Source organism: Apium graveolens, chromosome 11 (genome assembly GCF_009905375.1).
Source record: "Apium graveolens cultivar Ventura chromosome 11, ASM990537v1, whole genome shotgun sequence".
In the NCBI taxonomy this organism is placed as follows: Eukaryota; Viridiplantae; Streptophyta; class Magnoliopsida; order Apiales; family Apiaceae; genus Apium; species Apium graveolens.
The window spans coordinates 141765730-141791163 of NC_133657.1; the positions used below are offsets into that span (position 1 = coordinate 141765730).

Below are 25434 nucleotides of genomic sequence, written 5' to 3' on the forward strand. Positions count from 1 at the left end.
TTTAAAACCGTTGAATTGAAAACTGCAATGTTACATTTCTATATATATTGCTTGAACATATGAATTTGAAATTAATTTGTGTCAATTACTCTCTAATTGTATTTATATATATAACTTAAATATAAAAAAATTAGTTCTGTATTACTCAGCATCGCCTTACGACGACACCTCGTAGTTTAAAATTTGGAAAATTAAAAAATGAAAGTACTCAATATAAGTTATTTTAAAACAGTTGAATTGAAAACTACAATGTTACATTTCTACATATATTACTTACACATGTGAATTTGAAATCAATTTTTGTCAATTACTCTCTAACTGTATTACTATATATATAACTTAAATATAAAAAATAGTGCAATATTACTCGGCGTCGCCTTACGGCGACACCTCGCAGTTTAAAATTTTGAAAATTAAAATATATAAATAATAATATAAGTTATTTTAAAACCGTTGAATTGAAAACCATAATGTTTTACTGAATACATATACAAAACATATAAATTAGTGCATTAAAACAAAAGTCATTATTCTGCTAAAGGAAAATTTTTATTCAAAAATATTTTAATATTATTGCGACGCCTCGTCGTTTAAATATTATACAATTAAAATATTTTTTTATCAGCACAGATCCATATCAATGCTCTATAATTTGCAAAATGATTCTTCAGTTTTCTAAAAGATTTGTTGGAAGTCTCTTGAACAGTAGATGTCATGGAAATCACAAATTGATTCCAAATAGCTAATGGCAAGATTGCAAGCATATGTGTGTTCTGCAAATGTTTTTAAAAAAAGTTAACTAAAAACATAGATATTAAACAATATACTATTCGTATTCACATCCTGATTCTAATCCTAATGCTGAATTTGCCACAATATTCTCTGTGAATTGTAATCATGGTGAATATAATTGAGAGTTAAGATTGTAATCACATCCTCATTCTAATTCTGATACTGACAAACCCTGATTCATATCTTGTTGCATAAGAAATCAGAATTTCTCAGCATCAAGATTAGAATCAGGATATTAATATGTAGAGTATGCTCCAATAGATGTGAGAAATGGGATTGTTCGCTCGAACCTTCAATGTCCAAGCTACTTGAGTAACATCCAGAGCGGACAAATGCTGATGGTCGTCCATATCTGAATGCAAGAAGAGGAGAAGCTTAATAAATTATTATGGAACTTCAATGTATATTTGAGGAAATAAAAAATGTGTACCTCTATTACCTTCTTTTGATGTTTGAGTATAGGTTGAGAGCCCAAACATGTGAATATATAGTACGGTTAAACAAAATTGATTATGGTAGAGTTGCATAATTTTTTAACTTTTAAACAGATATGCACTATTTTCATTGATTAATTGACTGGGAATTTGTGTAGCCATAACATTCTCTGTGAATTGTAATCATGGAGAATCTAATTGAAAGTTAAGATTGTAATCACATGATGATTATAATCCTGATGCTAACAAACCCTGATTCATATCCTGATATTGATTCATATCCTGATGAAGGAGAAATCAAGGAACATATCATGATCTTGATCATATCTTGTTGCAGAAGAAATCAGGATTTCTCATCATCAGATTAAAATTAGGATGTTAATATGCAGAATATGCGCCAAGAGATGTGAACAATGGTTCGAATACAACTGATATAATTAAATCACACCTCATAGTCCAATAGAATAATATTATGCCTGATTGCCTCCCATGGTTATTCCTTGATATCCACATTCTTGTCACTCGAACCTTCAATTTCCAAGCTACTTGAGTAGCATCCAAAGCGGAAAAATGATGATGGTCGTTCATACCTGAATGCAAGAAGAGGAGAAACTTAATAAATTAATATAAAACTTCAATGTGTATCTCTATTATGTTCTTCTGATGTTTGAGTATAGGTTGAGAGCCCAAGCATGTGAATATATAGTACAGTTAAATGAAGTTGATTATGGTAGAGTTGCATAATATTTTCAACTTTTAAACAGATATGCACTATTTTCATTGATTAATTGACTGAGAGCTTGTGTATCCACAATATTCTCTATCAATTGTAATCACAAAGAATATGATTGAGAGTTTAGAAAACTTGTTTCATGAATATTGTGTCTAACACGGTAAGAAATGTAACAATATAACTGGTCACGCGTAACTTGCATTTGAGGGTGATGAAAGTGATATAGGTATAAAAATGCGCACATCGATAGCATAATCACCCAGATAGAAAGCATATTCATTAGTTCCCCTTAAAAAAAATTAAATTCTGGAATATTTATAAGATATGTTGTATTTAAACTTGCCACTAATAATGTCAAAATAAAAAGAAATAGAAGAATAAGTAATAAAAAAATAATGTAGTATGTGTATCAGTGATACCACATTTTTTTACTCCCCTATGTTTGAGTAGCGTGTAATGATTATCAAGTTATTTTGATAACCGTTTTCTTGTTGTGAGTCAAAATCTCCTTCAACATGCTTAAAACCGATATCATGTTTAAACTTTTCACATAAATCTAAGATTACCCGTGCATGGAACATCATACACAAAAAAATATTGACGAAATTGCAACAATAACCAAAAATCTACATTAACGGATGCAGTATATGCACTTGTTTTAGATATTAACCTTATAACCTACTTTAGTTAGATTAGAAAGGGAGATGAGAGCTGTAACAAAAAATATGACGTTATCAAATGCTAATCAGGTTTGAAAACGACACAGATGACATAGAAGTAATATAAGGATGGTTGAAATACACGTCGACACAAATTTTGATTCTTCAACATTTTAATATTACTGATAGTCACCTTAAAGAGACACTTCCAATTTTAAACATTATAAAATGAATTCTTCAAAAAAAAGATAATAAAATTAAAATATTCAAAATAATAGCTAAATTTTGATATAAAATTTAGTTCAATATTACTCGCCATCACGTTAGGCGACACCTCACACTTTGAACTTTGAAAAAAATATAAATACTCTATATAAGTTATTTTAAAATATGTTAATTGACAACTTATACTTGATGTATACAATATACAAAAGCAAACATTAGTACATTAAAATTATTTTCTAACGGAATTTTTCTATAAAAAAAAATTATTTTAATATTAGTGATATCCACCTTAACACCTCCTATTTTAAGCATTATAAATTAATTATTGAAAAAAATATTATAAAATTAAAATATTTCTTTTCTCGACATAGTTTGCTGTAAAAAATTTAAAATTACCTAAAATATAACAATGATTTTGAAATGCAAATAAATATAATTTTTCGAAAATGTAAACTATGTATGCATATATTTTGAAATACATAAAAATATCATATAAATATCAAACTATCCCTTTTTTAAATTTTTGGAGATTTTCATTAATTCATTCAATATTTGATATTTTAATATCAAAAGATAATTGACCTCAAAATTAATATTACATAAGGTTACATAATTTATCCAAATTTTTCATAGTTTAATATTGCACTTTTATCTATCCAATATTGTTTTGTACATAATTTGAATGAACTTAATAATTTTATTAGTTAAATACAATAAAAAAGTATTCATATAAACTAAAATTATTATTTATATACTATGATACTATTTAATCTGATTTTTTCAATAATATGTAAAAATGTATAAATTTGTACTAAATTTATTATTTATATACTATGCAATTTCTGTAAGTTTTTTTTACAAATTCAATTAATACATTAAAATAGAACACATCAAGCCTGATAGTTCAAACCTCACGAAGAAGACACTAATACAATTGTTAAATATATCAATTAGTTCAACATTACTTGGTGTCCAACACCTCACACTTTAAATTTTGAAATAAGTTATTTTAAAATATGTTAATTGAAAATCATTATGTTATATTTGATGTATACAATTTGTATACAATTTGCAAAGTAAAACATTAGTGCTTTAAAATTATTTTACAACGAAATTTTTTTATTAAAAAATTATTTTAATATTACTGATATCCATCTTAAACTGACCCTTCCAATTTTAAACATTATAAAATTAATTCTTCAAAAAAAAGATAATAAAATTAAAATATTTTAAAATTATAAAAATTATATTAATTGTCAAAATGTAAATATATACAAATAAAAATTATATAGTTATATTCAAAATAGCATACAATTTAGTTCAATATCAACCGGTCTCGCACTTTAAACTTTGAAAAACTAAATATATATAATTTACATAAGTTATTTTAAAATATGTTATTTGACAACTATTATATTATATTTGATGTATACAATTTGCAAAATATATATTAGTGCATTAAAATTATTTTGCAACAAAAACTTTTTGTTAAAATATCATTTAATATTACTGATAGCCACCTTAAACTCACACCTCTAATTTTAAACATTATAAAATTGATTATTCAAAAAAAATAATAAAATCAAAATATTTATTTTCTCGACACAGTTTGATGTAAAAAAATTTAAAATTATATAAATTACATTCATTGTCAAAAGGTAAATATATACTATAGACAAATGAAAAGTATATCTAAATAGCTGAATTTTGATATACAATTTAGTTCAATATTACTCGCCATGGCAACACCTCACACTTTAAACTTTGGAAAATATATATATAAATACTCTACATAAGTAATTTTAAAATATGTTAATTGACAACCACTATTTTATACTTGATGTATACAATTTACAAAAGGAAATATTAATGCATTAAAATTATTTTTCTAACGGAATTTTTTTATTAAAAATACAATTTAATATTACTTATATTCACCTTACATTGACACCTCCTATTTTAAGCATTATAAAATTAATTCTTAGAAAAAATATTATAAAATTAAAATATTTCTTTTCTCGACATAATTTGCTGTAAAAAAATTAAAATTACATAAAATATAACAATAATTTTGAAATGCAGATAAATATAATTTTTTTGAAAATGTAAACTGTGTATGCATATATTTTGAAATGCATAAAAATATCACATAAATATCACACTATCTCTTTTTTAAATTTTTTGAGATTTTCATTAATTCATTCAATATTTGAGATTTTAATATCAAAAGATAATTGACCTCAAAATCAATATCACATAAGGTTACATAATTTATCCAAACTTTTCATAGTTTAATATTGCACTTTTATATTCATAATATTTTTTGGTACATAATTTGAATGAACTTAATAATTTTATTAGTTAAATACAATAAAAGTATGCATATAAACTAAATTTATTATTTATATAATATGATACTTTTTAATCTGATTTTTTCAATAAAATGTAAAAATGAATAAACTTGTACTAAATTTATTATTTATATACTATGCAATTTCTGTAACTATAAAAACGCCCTTTTTTTATAAAGTCAATTGATATATTAAAATAGAACACGGCAAGCCCTGATAGTTCAAACCTCACGAAGAAGATACTAATATAATTATTAAACATAGCATGCAGTCTCACATACTCTTGGACCAAATATACTAAAGAATAACCCACTCACAATTTATTTTACTATTACAATCTTACATTACTTGGTCATAATTTAGAAAATTGAAGCTCAATAAGCATATACTACAAATTAGCAAAAATCACCGACACTAACACTGAAATATGGCATTACAGTTAAACTTCAATTCATTCCTCTAGCATTAGCTTCCTCCATCATTGTCAATTGCATCAGCACTTCTTTGCATGATACATGATACAAGGTGCAATATCACTGCAATTTAATAGTATTAACTGCAGCCTATGTTACCCGGACTCGGGTATGGGTGTCAGACACGGGTTTCATTCAAGTGTCGGACTAGGCAATATTCTGAAAAATTTACATTTTGTTGGCCTAAAATAAGTGTCTATACCCATGTCCAAGTGTCGAGTGTCCGACACGGGTACTCGAGGCAAAATGAAGAGTCTGGGTAACTAAGACTGCAGCAGTCCTAGCCAAATGTATTAGCCATATAGTCAAGGAAAGCTAGCATTGCAGTCCAACACAATGTCGACGTTACCATCAAATTCTTTTCACTCTGGTGAAATATATCACTATATGGGTTGAACTGTGAACCTTTCTTCCCTGGACTTTTGCTGATATGTTATTTATGCAGATTATACGTTTATGTTCTAAGAACTTAGAGACAAATGTTAGCTTCTATCAAAACAGAGATGATTTCTCACCAGATATGAAGATATGCAAATATGGGAAAATGAATCTTGAATCTCAGAAGTTTAATGTGGACTGACAGACTTTTGTATATCTTTTCTGGTAGCTGAAACCAAAATAAAAAACATTGATGCACATTTTATTATAAGGAACTGTGAAAAAACAATTCTTGAGTTATGAGTATGAGAGTGAAGAAACTTTACAAGAACCCAAGATCCATCCTTCTCAATATTATCAGAGAAGCTTCCATGTCCACTGTGACATCAAGAACCAGATACAAGTCAACTCACTCTATAAAAATAGTTAAAACAAATGAAAAAACAGGACAAAATTTACCAATCATGGCCAAGAACAAAGATTTCCCGGAACATGGTCCCCTGAGCTAGGCAATAAAAAAGGCCAGAAATCCCAATTGTGCAAGTGCAATGCCATCATCGGCAATACCAAAATAACAACAAAATATCTCATGACATAACTAACAGACCTCCAAGGATTCTTAACCCAACAATGCTTGGAAATAGTACAAACATATTATCAATACAAAAAACAACACTAAAATTACATAAAAAAGGAGTGCAGAGACGAATTAAAAGAAAAAAAGAAAAAAAGAACTATGATGTACTAACCTGTTTGTTCATTAGCAAATGAAACTCAATTAAAATCTACATGTAACCTGCAAAAAGAAAGAGTGAAAATGAGATTCTGAGATTTGAAATTTGAGAGAAGAAGAATAACAGACGTGTATATATATATATATATATATCAATAATTTAACTCAATCTACAAATCAAGGAGTGATAGTTTCAATAGATTAGTATGAAATTCAAAATTTAAAAATATAACAAATAAAGGAGCAAATCATGCATGATTGATTAGTATAAAATCTTTTTCCATAGATAGCTTGCTTTTTGAATTTCAACTTATAAATGTAGATTAAGAATATTTATATAAACATACCAAATCAATAAAAAAAATAATACTAAAATTATAAAAAAGAAAGAGTAAAAGAGATGACATATCAAATCAATACAAAAAATTATACTAAAATTACAAAAAAAAAGAGAGTAAAAAGTCGAATAAAAAGAAAAAAAATTGAAAATAGAAAAATGAGAGAGATAAATGTCTGATGTAATTTGAAATAGTGGTTTTGAAGGTAGATATATTTGAATAGATAGTTTTATCGTATTCGTGGCTAAAATTGTGGATTTTGAGTAGCACACATATAATATTAATTGGGTAATTTAATTGGATATGAGATAATTAAGAAAATTTGAAAAAAAACAATTGAATGTGTAAATAAAGAATGAGAGAAAAAAAGAAAATCAATAATTATCATTGAATTAGTGTTGTAACAGATGTGAAAAAATCATGCAAATTTTTCCTTAGATAAGATGTTTAAATTTTAAAATTCAAAATTTTTCCATGTTTAGTGTTTTGATGGGTAAAAAAATGGGTAAACTTATATGGATATATCCATGGATATATAGATTTTATACTTAATATGGGTCATGGGTAAATTTATTTACCCATTGAGTAAATTTTGTGGATATATCCACGGATCTAGTGATTTTATATTTAATATGAGTTATGGTTAAAAAAAATTACCCATTTTCAAGAAATACGCTTTAAGAATATATAGATTAAGTTGGGAAACGATTTTGGGAACCCATTGAGATTATCTAATGTTTTTCTTTTTCAATAGTACTCTAGGCAAAATTAGTCAAAAAAACCAAAATAATGCAATAAGTAAGTTAAAATACTTCAATTTGTGCTGTTTATATAAATCCAGTTATTATTTCAAATCAAAACCTACTGCATGCTATTTTATGAAAAAAATTGTACCACATTGTGCGATTCTAACATTTTTCAGTTTTTTCTTCTTTCCCGTCGAGGGACTCTATGAGGCTCTTTGCTGGGTTCAAACCCGGGGTTTCTGACTTATAATTAAAATTGTCTTTTTATCTAATAAGTTCAAAATTAATTTAATGTTAAAAAATTAGCTTGAACTTGAAGTCAGAATTTAATAAGATATACTTTCTAAAACTAACCTTTTTCCTAATTTTATTTGATAAAATTAATATTATAATTAATAAACATAATTATTTTCATTTTATGTTTTTACTAACTCATAAGTCTCATAAAATAAAATAAAACCTCTTCATTCTTTTGAACGAGGATGCGTACTTTATATTCTCCGGAGATAATGTTTTATACGTGTATACCGAATATGTTGACAATATTTTATATGATATACGTGTATAACGAATATGTTTACAATATTTTATATGATATATATTGACATGGGTACCACAAAATAAGAAAACGAATAATAGTGTAAAGGTTTGTATAATTAGGAGATTTATGATGAAAAATAAAAAAAAATCACGTGAGTTGATTAGACCTAGATTTAGTGCACGATCCATAATAAACTTAATTGTCCGTTTGGGAAATCTTAAAATAAGTAACTTATGATTTAAAATGATTAAGTGCGAAATAAGTGATAAGTTGATAAATATTTATAAGATCTATAAGTGTTTGGAAAAAATTACTTATAAGTTAGAAGTTTTTTTACTTAAATGAATTAAAACAAATAATTATTAAATACAATTATCTTAGTTCATGAATCTTAAATTAGAAAATATTTAAAAATTTATATTTTAAAATCAAAACTTTAGAAAAAAGTGAAAAAATGAAAATAAGTTGGAAAAAAGTACGTCACTGCCAACTTTCAACTTATCATTTTATAAGTTGTAAATTCAGCTTATAAGTTGGGTCGACAAACACTCGTCGATAAGTTTTTACGGGCTTATAAGCCATAAGTGGCTTATAAGTATATTGCCAAACAGGCCCTAAGTATTACCTTGTTACTAGTTGGTAACCCGTGCCAAGCACGGGTCCGAAATTAAAAATATTAGTATCGCATTATTATTTGTATAAAACTGAAATTCATAATTTGTGCAAAATATAGATCTAAATATAATATATAAAATACTATTAAAATATGTAGTTAAAAAAATCGAATTTAAGTGTAACTCTAAAATTTCAACTTATAGTTTTAGTTATGCACCTAATTATTTACTTATATAAATCTGACATGTTAACTTACTAATATAATTATTTTAAAGTAAACCCGACGCATGGATGTTCAGCAACAAATAAAAATCGAAGGGAAATAAAATTTACAGAGAGTAAAAGTTAATTTTTGTCAGTTAAGATTTTATTACATAAAATTTTAAAAATAGTTGTACAATTTTCTAGTGCGTACCAAGATTTAGGATCTAAACATGGTTTTCTTATTAATATTGATAACCCGTGCGACACACGTGTCCGAGACTAAAAACATCAAATTGATATTTGTACAGAATTATTCATAATCCGTGCAAAACACGAATTAAAATTAAAATATATTAATATCAATATTAAATTGGTACTTGAAAAAAATAGTTATGTGGTTAAAAAGAATCGAATCAGTTATAAAATTTTCCACTATAATTCTAACTTTGCATTATTTTACTTGATATAGAAATCTAACATATTAGTTTTTTTTTTGTGAAACGAATTGTATCTCTGTATTATGAACTAAGTATTTGTTTTTTAGATAATTTAATATTAATTAATATAATTTGATAATTATTATGTGGTTAAAAAGAATCGAATCAGTTATGAAATTTTCCACTATAATTCTAATTTTGCATTGTTTTACTTGATATAGAAATATGACATATTAGTTTTTTTTTGTGAAACGAATTGTATCTCTGTCTTATGAACCAAGTATTTGTTTTTTAAATAATTTAATATTAATTAATATAATTTGATAATTAGCTTTTTCAATATAGTTTATTTAATATTACTTAATTATTGATAAAAATTAATTTATAAATTAAAAGTTAATAGATGTTATTAAACTTAATTAATATTACTTAATATAATCTAAATACAGCCCATAAATGTGTTATTGTTAAAATATATTTTTAAATTTAAAGTAAATAAACGTTGTGAGGGAGAGTAACAAATACGATCGTTAAATCAATAATTTTCGGTGTAAAAGTCAGTAAATGTTACTAAAGTCATTTTGCTATTACTTAATTTTTTAAAAAATAATATTATAGAAAATAAAGTTTACATAGATTAGAAGTCAATTCGTGTTAATAGTTTTGTAGTTAGTAGTTTTTCAAAATAAAAATAAATATATGTTATTTTACTTAATTTAACGTAACTTAATAAATTTTTAATATAATGTATAAATCAATAAAGTTTACAGAGAATATAAGTCAATTCATGTTAGTAATTTAATTAGTAGTTTGTAATTTTTTTAAAATTATAAATAAATATAAGTTATTTTACTTAATTTAACGTAACTTAATAAATTTTTAATATAATTTACAAATCATTTAAAAAATATTTTTATTTTATAAAGTAAATAGATGATTGGATCAACACTAACTAAAAAGAAAATAAAATTTACACAAAATATAAATCTATTTGTATTAAAAACAAAGTTTATTGAAAATAGAAATCAACTTTTATACCATGTAAGTACCAAATTTAATATTTTGATACTTTTAATATCAAATTATACATTATTTGGTTTATTAATAAAGAGTATTAGATATAGATACTCTACGTCCCGAAATTGAACACCGGTATTTTAGATTTCATATATCCCCATACTATGAAACAATATTGATTATGATCCGAAGAACCCAGGTATGAGATCAATGCTTATATTGGCCTAAAAGGTAAAACACCATACCCTACAGTTCTTTTTAATATTTCAAATGCGTGTCTGGGTACCAGAAGATTCTTGACCTACCTATCTTATTGAATTTTGTTTTCCAATTCTTTGTTCTCTTAACATGCTTTGTTGTGATGATGTGCGTTGATTTCTACGTAAATGGATTTAAGATCTACGTACATTTTTCAAGTACAGAATATGATGTAATGGGTGTGTTTACTTTGTTGTGATTGTGATGCCTAGAAACTCAAACTAAAATAATTTTAAATCGAAAACAGGGTTTGATGTTCTTTGACCTATTGATCAAAAACTTTTACAGTAAAGCACTTGGCGTGTGAAATGAACAGGTCTTTATAATTTGTTTGTATAATATACTCTAGTAAAAAACTAATCTTGAAGAAAAATTGTGATTATCATTCACAATTCACAAAATGACACAATGTACGAATACTGGTGGTCCTAAAACAGGTCTTTAAGAATGCTAATTACTGCTCTGACGAGTAGCTAGCTAAGATGTTTTACAGTAATTCCAAATTAAAAGGAGTCCGACCCTGCTGTCTGTGTAATGTCGTACCTAATGTTACTACCTGACAAGTCTTTTCATCCCGCAAAAAAATGTTACTAAGAGTTTTGATTTACTGGAATGTTAGTTACTGTCTTACAGTACTTCTGTGCCTCTATAAATATCACTAAGCCCTCCATGTTTTTTTCTCAGTGTAACGAGTTCAAATGGCAGTTCATTCGGTGCATCAAGACAAGGTTGAGAGAGATCAGACCATTAACAATGGATTTGATTACGATAGTGTGGGTGGTGAAGAGTTTGACCCAAGTGCTCCTCCTCCGTTTAAGCTAGCCGACATCAGAGCTGCCATTCCCAGACATTGTTGGGTTAAGAATCCTTGGAGGTCTATTAGTTATGTCATGAGGGATTTTGTTGTTATTTTTGTATTGCTGATGATGGGATTGCACTTCGACAATTGGGCTTTCTGGCCTTTTTATTGGCTAGCTCAGGGGACCATGTTTTGGGCAATCTTTGTTCTTGGTCATGATTGGTAAATTTTGTCCTGTTTTTCCATTTGATTTAATTTTTTTGCACATATGCACATGCTATTGCTTGGTTTCCAAGATATGTGAGTATTATATTTTTTACAACAATGAACCAATAAAGGTCATCCAATATACATAAACAATATATGTACATGTGTATTTTAACTATTTCTATAGAGTGAGTTGACTTGTATCTGGTTCTTGATGTCACAGTGGACATGGAAGCTTCTCTGATAACCCAAGATTGAATAGCATATTTGGACATATATTGCATTCTTCAATTCTTGTGCCATACCATGGATGGTATGTTAATCAATCTAAACTTGTAATTAGAAACTTTTGATATTACGTAATTTTGTAAAATCTTACAAGGGTGAGTTCCTGCAGGAGAATCAGCCACAGAACTCACCATCAGAATCATGGAAATATTGAGAAGGATGAATCTTGGGTTCCTGTAATATTTCTTCACTTTCATACACATTACTCAAAAATTGTTTTTTCACAGTTCGTTATAATAAAATGTGCATCAATATTTTTTTTATCATGGTTTCAGCTACCAGAAAAGATATACAAAAGTCTGCCGGTCCACATTAAACTTCTGAGATTCAAAATTCCTTTTCCCATTTTTGCATATCCTTTATATCTGGTGAGAAATCATATTTGTTTTGATAGAAGCTAATATATGTCTCTAATTTATTAGAACAATAAAGCTCATAATTTCCACGTATAATTTGCATAAATAACAGATCAGCAGAAGTCCAGGGAAAAAAGGTTCACATTTCAACCCATACAGTGATATATTTCACCCGAGCGAGAGGAATTTGGTGGTAACGTCCACGTTGTGTTGGACTGCAATGCTAGCTTTCCTTGGCTACATGGCTAATATATTTGGTTCACTCCAGATTCTCAAACTTTATGGTGTTCCCTACATTGTCAGTCATCTGATTCCTTACAAAATCATAAGAATTTGAAGTAATCAAATTTGTTTTTTATATGACTAATATATGCTTTACTGACAGATTTTTGTAATGTGGATTGATGGTGTCACTTATTTGCATCACCATGGCTATGACAAGAAGCTCCCATGGTACCGTGGCAAGGTACTAAATTTGATTTTTGATTTTTGCTCTTCAGATTTTTTTTAAGAAACAGTAATTCTCATGATGCAAATTGAATTCAAGATGCTAACTAAAAGATTTACAGGAATGGAGTTATTTAAGAGGAGGATTAACTACAATTGATCGTGATTATGGATGGATTAACAATATCCACCATGACATTGGCACACATGTTATACATCATCTCTTCCCTCAGATCCCACATTACCACCTAATAGAAGCGGTACAATTCCTTCCCTTTTTTGTTTTTATTGATAGGATAACATGATTTTGACAGTGGTCCTCACTCCTCACCTCGATACCTTTGAGCACACCTTTCGCGAACCTTGAACATTCGACTTTTTTATTATCAAGTAAAGGCCGATTTCTGATAGATAGACTATGATGCTAGGGATTAAATTTTGAACGCCCTATAAATTTTATTGGCTGTTATATACTGATTTTCAGACGAGAGCAGCTAAGTCGGTGCTTGGAAAATATTACCGGGAGCCAAAAAAATCAGGGGTATTTCCAGTTCACTTGGTTAAGGATCTACTGAAAAGCATACAACAAGACCACTATGTTAGTGATGCCGGAGAAGTTGTGTTCTATCAAAAAGACCCTACTCTTAACGTATTTTTCCACAAGTTGAAGTGATTCCAGAGAGATATTGATCTAGTACTTGAGTTTTCTTATTTTTCAGATTTTGAAGAAGTTATTTTGCTCTTGCAGTTATTATTTCTCCAACTAAAAAGGAGGAAAGTACTAGGACTGCTGCAGTTAATACTATTAAACTGCAGTGGATATTGCACCTTGTATCATGTATACTTCTACTACGAACGTCAATTTATTGGCTTGTTTAAGATATCACCAGAGATTGAAAAAATAAGCAATAACATATACTATTAATCTATGTCTAAGTTTACAAAGTAGTATTAAGGGTAACTTATCTCTCAACTTTTCCGTTATCACCCCGAAAACCAAACTCATTGTACCTAAAGTTGCCAAAGGACGATTAGCCTCTGGATTTGAAATCACTGCTTATATAACAAGGAGAATCAGAATGCAAGATCCCAGACGATAGATGATATTTTCACTTTAATAATGTTTGTATCTATCATTCTAAATATTACAATGTATCCTCTCAAATTTCAAGTTCTTCTGTTTTGTTTTATTGTTCAAGAAATTTCAAGTTCTTTAATGAATACAAATATTAAGTTCATTAAAGTAGACAAATATTAAACCATCTTAAAGCTGCAATGTTTCAAGAGAAAAAAGGCAATATAACAATTTTTAACCATAACTAGAACTTTAAGTTGGGAATGCACTAATTTCCACTCACAGTTGCAGATTTCATTTACTGCTACCGGACCGATATTGAGCCACAGGAGTTCTTGGCCAATTTGATTCATCAGGTCGTAGTGGCTAGTCATGTACATATAATATATGTAGGTCAATCTGATTTATCAGGCGCTAGTGGCTAGTTAAATGTATGTATATGAACACGATTTTTTAAAATTTGAAACTTTAAAGTTCTTTAATTGCGTATTTCATATCTATCAGCAGTTCCGCTTTCCTTTGTATGTTATAAAAAAACTTACGTTAAACTTAGTAATGAAATGCTCCCCTAGCAAAATATCTGCTATTATGGCGCAAAGCAATTTTCCTAAAATAATTGCATAAACCCAAATAAATGCAAGCAACAGAAAAGCACTGAGACACTTCTGGATGTGCATGCAAAATTTACAGAGGGCCTCCAGCTTTAAAGGTGAAATCTAGTAAGTAGTTCTGAAACCTTATGACATGAGTAGCTGATTATGAAGTTAATACCTGGCGTGCCTTTAAGGCTTTTTGTACTGGTTACCTGTATAATTGATCGGAACACACGTTAAGCAACACCACTCTGCGGTTATGAAAGAAATTCTCGGGGATCTTACTTTCCTAAAATATTACTTTTAGAAATACCTACCCCATTCACATATTATTTGTGTGACCGTGATTTTTTGCATAGGAGGTTGGTGATTACAACACTTGTAAATCACTTATATCTTGTCTGCCTAACTTCTGATTTCGATTTTTATTCATGCTTGATATTTATCATTTTTATTCATGCCTTATATTTATCAGAAAAACTGATATTCAATTATAAAACATATAAATCTAACATAATTCATTGAGTATTTGTTAAAAGAACATATAATTAATCGTAAAACATATAAGCCTAACATAATTTATAGAATACTAGGCTTAATATTTTTAATCCATTTTGGAAGACGATAATTTAAAGAACAAGATGATTCAATCTTAATTTTTGAGAGAGCAATTTTTCTAAAATAATGAAGAAGTAATTTGTATTGTATAAAATTTCAAAATGTAAAACACAAAATTACAAAACATTTAAGAAGTTAAAATAATCCTCAATACTCATTACTCATAAAAAAAATCTAGAGTCCTTGACAAATTGATATGGTTCTCAAATATCATGTGTCATTGTTTGATTGACTAAACTTAACTAATAATAGTAGACCCATACTAATACAAAAATGATATTTTACGTCGATTAAATAGTTTATATACATCGGCTAAATTGTGACGTACAGAGGGGGAATATATAGTAGTAGATCTTTTACGTTAGATAAAAGGGCGACGTATATGAATAATATATATTGGTTCTTAAGCCGACGTAAAAAACACAAAAAACAGATGTATATGAGCTGCAAAATTCGAACGTATAAAAGCCAAACATCCGACGCAAAAAGCCTATCTCCGACATATATTGTTTTCCTTTTACGTCGGCGGTACGTATATACCTAATGCTTATACATCAACTTTTGACAACCTCCATATATCATATATATCTTAGAAAAGAATTTTTTTTCCTCTGTATCTCTTTAAATCGGTACCATATGCAAACAAAATATTTGTCTCTCTTTAAACTAGTGTTCTGAAAAGCGCATTAAGCGGCCGCCTAAGCGGCCGTTTAAGCAGAATCGGACCATTAAGCGCTTCAATTTTATACTAATCGGATAATTAAGCATTTTTAAAGATTAAGCGGCCTTATAAACGGATTAAACGGTTATTAAGCGGATTAACCGGTCAAACCGATTTTGACTTGTCAAATTTTTAATTTTTAATTTTAAATATTAATATTTATTTTAATAAAATAATGATCTTGATTAAAAAATAAAAATATATAAGTTTTTAAGAAAAAATTATGTTTATATTCTTGATACTTTATTTATTTTCATTATTTTAGTATTACACATATTATTATTATTATATATAAAATTTAAAAAAAAAATTATTTATCCGCTTATAAACCCGCTTAAAATTCCACTTAACCGCTTAAGCGCTAGAAGGTCATCCCGCCGCTTAGGACCGATTTGCGCTTTTCAGAACACTACTTTAAACCCAATAACTTTAAACCCAATAGAGGTATTATATGCAAACATAATACCTGCTAGAACTAATATTTTTACAACCAAAACTTACACGAACCAAAAATTATCTAAACACAACATTGATTAAATAAAATAATTATCATTACAAAATCTAAAAAATTATGATCAATACACTTGAAAATACATCCACAATGTTCACAATTTTTAATCTAATCATTTATAATTGTACCACATGTCATACACCATGCTAATACTGCTACAAGCTAAGATCGGATCCGATGATTGTCCTTCTTGGTATCACTCCTGCAAAATTTGTGTGTTCAGATTTGTTAGCAGGACAATTATATTTAAACTTAAAATTAAAGTTTTCCTTAACTTAAAACTTGTGGTATACCTAATATCATATATTCAAGAGCTGTTCTCAGCAGGGATGTTGATTCTTGACTTTAAAGCCCTCATCTGATCATTAACACTTAAATTTCCGAGTTTGGGACTTCCGGTCATTATTAGCATATTCATTTTCCATGCTTGCTGTTCTCTTGCTGCCAATAAGTAAACAACTTTCATTGATATATTACTTAGAAGTTAGAACACAACGTTAATGCGCTGATAACTTTTTAGTAGATAAACTACAAGAGCACATACATACTAGGTAAAAATAAAGAGAATTTGTTTAAGTAAAATCAATAAGAAAAGAAGACCTTAAATTTCTCCTCAGTAAACTAGACATTCAGGACTCCAACATATCCTAAAACCACTGTACAGTATGGTATATATTATATTTTGGTATAAATTTGAAGTTGCAGATTTCGAACAGCTTGAATCAGCTGCACCAAATTATTTGTATCTCAAATTGTACATATCTGGGGGTAACCATATTCTACAGGCACATTCTGTAAACATAATTCAAAAGACTTGATTCTTTGCCTGTCATCTAGTTTTGAATTTAAGGTCTCCAAAATATTGATGCAACATCGACTATAAAATCTGAAAATTCCAGAACTGCAGAACTCTCTATCACTATTCAGGTTTAACTCTTTCATATCAACAATAAAAATTTTCAAATTTTGCAGACTTTTATTTTAGAGCTGGATGAACAATTCTTATTCTTTGACCGGCAACTAAGTAAGTTCTTAACCCTTTCAAATTCTTATTTCGAAACAGCACAGCGCTGCTGAAAAGCAAATCTTCAGAGGCTCCGGGTTCCAATTTACATCAATAAAGTTGCCTATATATCCGTGGTCAGAACACAAATTCTCAGGTATACTAACAACACTACTACAACCTATTTTCACATTTTATGCCCATTCCAAATCAGCTTCTAAGGTAGCAATTAATCTCACACACAACTGCTACTTTCTAAACCCCAGCACTAGTATTACTTTTAAAGCACTAGTAGGAGGCAGGGAGGCAGCCTTCTAATGTTCTCTCTGACATTGCAATAGTTTGTTATAACTAATCAATATTCACAAATTTCCTGATTACCAATCAAGACCTCTGCATATCGAGTGTTATCACTTATATATCAACATTCACATAAAAATAAGCCAATGACTGGGACATAATGAAAAAAAACTCATGTCGTGTACTTTTATCAAGGAAATTAAATATCCAGTTACTTAGAAATGCAACCCAAATAAAATTACCTGGACAAATTTGAACAGGATAGAGGACTCCACTGTAGCATTTTAGATCACGAGTGACTTCACTATGTTATAAGCACAGATTACTCCCAAATTGTAAGAGTTTAGAGTGATATAGAAAAATTGAAGCTATTAATATTATATCTTTAAAAACCGAAAAAATATCATTTAAGTACTCATTAAATAGCAAGTCTACGCCTATTGGGAAAGACTATTACTCAATATATTTGTGAGTCTACGCCTATTGTAAAAGACTAATAAAAATCTAAAAGACCACCACCATTATAGGAAAAGATATCAAAAGATAAAATCAACAGTGTCTATTCAAGTTCTTATTACTAATGTTAGAAATATGCCTTAGGTCGTTGCTAAATAATTGGTCATTGACCGACTCCTTTAGATGTCGTTGATGTGCTTTTCTTGTTGATTAATTTTAGGAACAGTTTCTTGATAAGGTTTTATCCTTATCTTTCAGTTTGTTATATTAGCTCTTTATATAGAGCAATGTAGAAAATAAAATGAACGCTTCCAGCTCCTGATTTTGCTGATTAAATATCAACAAAATGGTATCAGAGCAAATTATCTTGAGGGACCTGTGAAGTGAGTTAAATCAAAAACCAGAAACACAGAAAAACAAAAAAAAAACTAGAGAAATAACAACCCTTAAACATGGAAACTTTCTCACATGTTGTTCCACCAATTTTCGATGGTGAAAACTATCAGGCCTGGTCAATTAAAATGACAGTCCATCTCGAAGCTTTGGATCTTTGGGAAGCTGTGGAGGAGGACTACGCTATACCGGTTTTGCCAGAAAATCCCACAATGGCTCAACTGAAGAATCATAAAGATAAGAAGACCAGGAAACATAAAGCTAAAGCCTGCTTGTTTTCTAGTGTTTCAAACACTATATTCACAAGAATAATGAACCTGACTTCAGCCAAGGAGATCTGGGACTATCTAAAGAAAGAATACCAAGGGAATGAAAGAACCAAAAGCATGCAGGTGCTTAACTTAATCAGAGAATTTGAGATGATGAAAATGAAGGAGACCGAAACCATCAAGGACTATTCTGATAAGCTGTTGGGCATAGCAAACAAGGTAAAACTTCTTGGTAAGGATTTTACTGATGAACGTATTGTGCAAAAAAATTTAGTCACTCTGCCAGAAAAATATGAGTCTAAGATCTCTTCATTAGAAGAATCCAAAGATTTGTCGAGCATATCCTTGGCAGAACTAGTGGACGCATTGCAAACACAGGAACAAAGGAGAACGATGAGGAATGAGAATTCTGTTGAGGGAGCTTTTAAAGCAAAGGCAGGAACATCAGGAGGAAAATACAAAAGAAACTTTGAGAAGAAAAATAAAAGGATACATGACAACAACAAAAACAAAGATGAGAGCTATCCACCTTGCCCAAATTGCAAGAAAACAAACCACCCACAGTCAAAATGTTGGTGGAGACCTGATTTAAAATGCAGAAAATGCGGCAATATGGGGCACATGGAGCGGATTTGTCGGTCTCAAACACATGTTAGAGGCAAAAACTTCTATTGAGCAATATGAAGAAGAACAACTTTTTGTTGCAACATGCTTTTCCACAAGTAAAAGTTCCGGTGATTCCTGGCTTATTGACAGTGGCTGCACAAATCACATGAGTAAAGATGAAAGAATCTTCAAAGAATTGGACAAGACGATTATTTCCAAGGTAAGGATTGGGAATGGAGAATTGATTTAAGTCAAGGGAAAAGGAACTCTTGCAGTAGAAAGCTTAACAGGTTTGAAATACATTACTGATGTTCTATATGTGCCTAATATTGATCAAAATTTGCTTAGTGTTGGACAGCTGATAGAAAAAGGTTATAAATTAATTTTTTATGACGAATGGTGCTTGATTAAAGATTCAAAAGGCAAGGATATTTTTAAGATTAAAATGAGAGCAAAAAGCTTTGTTTTAAATCTGATGGAGGAGGATCAAATAGCCTTCTCAAGTATAAATGACAATGCTATCAAAAGGCTTGGGCATTTTCATCACGATGGCCTTCAATATATGCAGAAACATATTTTGGTGGAAGGTATGCCCTCAATCGAACACAGATTTATTGATTGTGTGGCATGTCAATATGGAAAGCAAGTCCGGAAACCATTTCCTCAAGCAACGTGGCGAGCAAAACACAAGCTGCAACTTGTTCATACAGATGTTGGAGGACCTAAGAAAACTTCATCAATAAATGGTAATAGATATTATATTATATTTATTGATGATTTTACAAGGTTTTGTTGGATTTATTTCTTTAAATACAAGTCTAAGGTTCCTAGTATATTTTGGAAATTTAAATCATGGGTAGAAAAGCAAAGTCATTCTGAGTTGCAGATTATAAGGTCGGATAATGGAAAAGAATATTCGAATAAAACATTTGACAAGTTTTGTGAAGAAGCAGGTATTGAGTACCAATTTACAGCAGCACACAGCCCACAACAGAATGGTGTAAGTGAAAGAAAAAATCGAAGCATCATGGAAATGACAAGATGTATGTTGCACGAGAAGAATTTGCCAAAGAAGCTGTGGGTTGAGGCCGCCAATACTTTTGTTTATTTGCTTAACAACTGCCAACTAGTGTTTTGCAGAAGAAAACTCCGTACGAAGCTTGGTATGGTTTCAAACCAGATATGCATGATATAAAGATTTTTGGTTGTCTCTGTTTTTCTTACGTTCCATAAGAAAAGCGAGATAAACTTGATAAAAAGGCTGAAGCAGGTGTTTTTATTGGATATAGCGATCATGTCAAGGCTTATAGAATTTTTCAACCACAAAATGGAAAATTTCTTATAAGCAGAGATGTTAAGTTCATGGAAGATAGACAATGGAAGTGGGAAGAATCTGTACAAGGGTTGTCTGATATCTCACCATATCTTAATGACAACATTGATGATTATCCTGTGAGAGGTACAAGATCCTTATCTGATATTTATGCAAGTAGTAATATTGCTATTTTTGAGCCTGCAGAATTCAAGAAGCGGAAAAGGATAATATATGGATGGAAGCAATGAAAGAGGAGCTTAAAATGATTCAAAAGAATGAAACTTGGGAGTTGGTGGATAAACCTCTACACAAGAAAGTCATTGGAGTTAAATGGGTCTATAGAACCAAACTTAATGCAGATGGTTCTATAAACAAACACAAAGCCAGATTAGTTGTGAAAGGATACAATCAAGTGCATGGAGTTGATTTTTCAGAGACCTTTGCTCCAGTAGCTCGCTTGGATACTATCAGAATGCTACTTGCTTTGGCAGCACAACAAAGATGGAAGATCTATCAAATCAGCTTTCCTAAATGGAGAGATTAAGGAGGAAATATATGTCGAGCAACCACAAGGATTTGAAGTCAAAGGACAGGAGGAGAAGGTTTATTTGTTGAAGAAGGCACTGTATGGTCTTAAACAGGCTCCTAAAGCCTGGTACAACAAAATCAATGAATTTCTTCACAATCTTGATTTTGTTAAAAGTTTAAGTGAACCTACGTTATATGTGAAATAATTTGGTGCTAATGTACTTGTTGTTTCTGTTTATGTTGATGATCTCCTCGTAACAGGAAACAATGAGGTGTTAATAAAAGAGTTCAAAACAGAAATGATGAAAGCATTTGATATGACAGATCTTGGTTTAATGACCTACTTTCTGGGAATGGAGGTGGAACAAAATGAAGATGGAGTTTTCATTAGTCAAAAGAAGTACGCAAAGGAAAAACTCAGAAAACTTCATATGGAAAATTGCAAAAGCACTAGCACGCCAATAAATCAAAAGGAGAAATTCAGCACTAAAGATGGAGCAAAAAAAGTTAATGAGAACCAGTATAGGAGTCTTATTGGGTGTTTGATGTACCTCACAACCACCAGACCAGATATAATGTTTGCTGTAAGTCTGCTTTCAAGATTCCAACATTGTGCTAGCGAAGTGCATTTCCAAGCTGCCAAACGGATTGTTAGATATATCAGAGGCACTACTGATTATGGTATTAAATATAGAACCTGTAAAAATTCGAAACTGAGTGGTTATTCGGATAGTGATTTGGAAGGTTCTGATGATGAAATGAAAAGTACAACAAGTTATTGTTTCAGTTTTGGTTCTGGAGTTTTTACATGGAGCTCAAAGAAGCAAGAAGTTACAGCTCAAAGTACAGCGGAAGCAAAATATGTAGCAGCTAATACTACTGTGAACCAAGCAATTTGGATTAGAAAAATACTTGCAGATTTACACATGAAGCAAACTGAACCAACAACCATCAATGTCGACAACCAAGCTACAATTGACATTTCGAATGATCCTGTTTTTCATGGCAAGTCAAAGCATTTCAAGATCAAATTGTATCATCAGTGAGAAGAACAAATGAACGGTGAAGTTAAATTGATTTATTGCAGGGGTGAGGATCAGACAGCAGATATATTCACCAAGGCTCTTCCAAAAGCTAGATTTGAAGTTTTAAGAGACAAATTAGGTTTGTGCTACAGCTACTACCAAGGCAAGGAGGAGTGTTAGAAATATGCCTTGGGTCGTTGCTAAATAATTGGTCATTGACCGAGTCCTTTAGATGTCGTTGATGTGTTTTTCTTGTTGATTAATTTTAGGAGCAGTTTCTTGATAAGGTTTATCCTTATCTTTCAGTTTGTTATATTAGCTCTTTATATAGAGCAATGTAGAAAATAAAATGAACGCTTCCGGCTCCCGATTTTGCTGATTAAATATCAACAACTAAGTCAAACAAAGACCTAATTTTAACTTATAAAGCTTCTAATATCTAATATACCATTATTGTACGTGAAACAACACATAAAACATATAACAATATGACTATGGATATAAATGATTTCAAGTATTTGCACAAATTTTATTTATTAGTTATGTATCTTCAATACATTACATCAATTTTACGGCCTTTCAACCATTGAAATATATTTGTTAGTTGGATAAGTGTATAAATACAATGAAATCAATCCACTACAGTCGACTACTAATTGTAATAGATGCAAATAAGCAATCAAGTGACTGTACATATATATCAGATTTGTTGAAATAACACCCTGTTTGAGAAACACATAGAACATAATACTAATCCAATTTTTTGCAAAGATTCAAGAACCATGGAACATTCGCCAATTATCACACACTATACATATAAAGATTCAAACGTTTCACATGCCATCTTTAAAGAAAACAATATTACACACAAATTCAATCTGAAACAACACATACATATTAATCACAAATCTATTTGCCAAGATTCAAGAAACCCATAAAAATCATCAAATTTTCACACTCTAGGCATATAAAAAATCAATCTTTTCATATACTATCTTCAAAGAAAAGAATATAACACACATAATCAATGTAAAACAACACATACATAGCAATTACGATTTCAACTTGTCAATAAATATAGACATCTACATAAACACATAAAACAATTTCGATTACAATCCTGGGATATGGAGGAAGAGAGAGATGAGAGAAAGCGGAAGCAGTAGAGTGATAGTATGATTACAAAAATTATAATTTGAGGGACGTTCACCTTGTACTGAACGTGGTGGAGATAGCTGGGTCAGATACAACAAGAACTTCACTCCCTTCCTTCCCCGTCAATCCACTAATCCAATTGAATTGGAACACAGACCCAATTATAGCCTGGCTTGTGGATTTGATGAACCTAATTATAGTCTGGCTTTACAAGAGTCGGGGAGAGAATATAACCGCCGGCGCCGAGTAGGGCTAAATTAAAATGTTATGTTTATTTTAATATAAAGGTTTAATACATCGGTTAATAAAAATGTCCGTCCTATAAATTCATTTCATATACCTCGGGTTTTAAAAATCCGGCGTAAAAATAAATTTTATACATCGAACATTTATCAACCGACGTATATGGTATTCATATATGTGGGTGATTTACTGAACCGACATTAAAAATATGTATAAATGGTTAATATACATCGCCTTTCATATAATTCGACGTATAAAAGTGGTATATATGTCGGTCTTACTTAATTGTGACGTAAAATAGACGACGTAAATAATTAATATTTTACTAGTGTATTGTTGACGGAGGAATTTGGGAGCAACAAAACTTGAGGTTAGCAGCCGGAAACAAGATCTATGATGGCAGTTCTTCGCCGGAAACGTGAACAGTAACCGATGAATCCGGTGAATAATATTCGTCGGAAAAGATGAACAGTGTTTGGTGGTGATGATTATTGGGGGCTGAGATTGCTTAGGGTTAGTGGTGGCTCCTTTGCGCTCTCGCTTCTGACCCCTTACAATGTGCCTACGTACCCCTATTTATAGGGGATCAAGCCCACGTAGTTCTTAGGGAACAAGAAACCTAATGGGCTTAGATTTCTTATCCCGAGGCTCAATGGGAAACCCACTGGAAACCGTCTTCTACTAGCTTTAGGAATGTCCGCCGATGAGGCCCAACCACAAAGGCCCAAGGCTCGTCCGCGGCTTCGAGACTTCACGGATGAGGCATCTCCCTGGCCAAGGATAACCCTCCGCTACCAGCTGTTTCTCTAGTTCGTGGACGCAGGTATAGCCGTGGTTCACCCCAAATGTTGGACGCATCCTTGTCCCCCGATAAGGAGCCCCTACCAGATTGCAGGACAAGTGATCCCAAGCTTTTAGGTGCAAAGTACATGATACTCCAAAGTCTCCCAACGAAGACACCCGTTGACTACAGAGACAGAGCTCCCAAAGCACACACCAGATTTCACCCCACATCCACAATGAGGACACCCATTGACTACAGGAGGAGGCCTTCAGTCCAGGCATACCCTTGGAGGTCTCTGACCACGGACACCGCCTTTCCTGTAGATATGCTACTGGAAGGAGTTCTTCAATAGAGTACCTGCATCAAATAAGTTAGTAATAATAATCTCCCTCTTCCTTGAGTCTTCCAGAGAATCCATCCAAGCAGCATATCAAAGTTGCATTTATATGTTAAGTAGAAGTTAAGGGCGCGCCCTTACATTCCTGTATGTTGGCGCTGCCCTGTGTCATCAGCCTTTGATCTTTTCCTATATCATTCTACATCATAAGGCGCGCCCTAAATTATTCATCGTTAGGGCTTGCTTTAATTCTGTCCAAGCCAAAGTGTAGGTCTACCAAAGCAATCATGTTCGAATAATCTGTCCAAGGAACCTTCCTTGCCTAGGGCGCGCCCTAAGGCTCTCTACAGAACAGATTTCAATTAAGGAATTCCTCTCCTCCTTTTCAATAATTGGGCGCGCCTCCTCTTACCATGTGTGAGGGCGCGCCTTTGAGGATAATAGCCACAACCGTTAATCAACTACTAAATT

At 30.6% G+C, this 25434-nt stretch overlaps 2 protein-coding genes across 9 annotated transcripts; one reads left to right on the forward strand and one right to left on the reverse strand.

Moving 5' to 3' along the window:
- The first annotated feature begins 10774 nt into the window (after positions 1-10774).
- Positions 10775-13960, forward strand: LOC141698305 (omega-3 fatty acid desaturase, endoplasmic reticulum-like). Its single transcript, XM_074502977.1, has 9 exons — positions 10775-10907; positions 11619-11955; positions 12164-12253; positions 12338-12404; positions 12504-12596; positions 12697-12882; positions 12970-13050; positions 13154-13291; positions 13516-13960. The coding sequence occupies exons 2-9, from the start codon at positions 11633-11635 to the stop codon at positions 13702-13704; spliced, it is 1167 nt and encodes a 388-aa protein (XP_074359078.1). The 5' UTR covers positions 10775-10907; positions 11619-11632; the 3' UTR covers positions 13705-13960.
- Positions 13961-16567: 2607 nt separating this feature from the next.
- LOC141697427 (uncharacterized) lies at positions 16568-23890 on the reverse strand. Of its 8 annotated transcripts, XM_074501812.1 has the most exons (6): positions 23655-23889; positions 22332-22412; positions 21971-22055; positions 18095-18156; positions 16843-16990; positions 16568-16751 (listed from the first exon to the last, which is right to left on the reverse strand). In XM_074501812.1, exons 2-5 carry the CDS (start codon positions 22399-22401, stop codon positions 16857-16859), a joined length of 351 nt encoding a protein of 116 aa, XP_074357913.1. In that variant the 5' UTR covers positions 22402-22412; positions 23655-23889; the 3' UTR covers positions 16568-16751; positions 16843-16856. The 8 variants fall into 8 exon arrangements, 1 of the variants encoding a protein (XP_074357913.1); XR_012564711.1 differs by lacking the exon at positions 18095-18156 and having other exon boundaries at positions 21971-22116; positions 22228-22412; positions 23655-23890; XR_012564710.1 differs by lacking the exon at positions 18095-18156 and having other exon boundaries at positions 23655-23887.
- Between the last annotated feature and the right edge of the window lie 1544 nt (positions 23891-25434).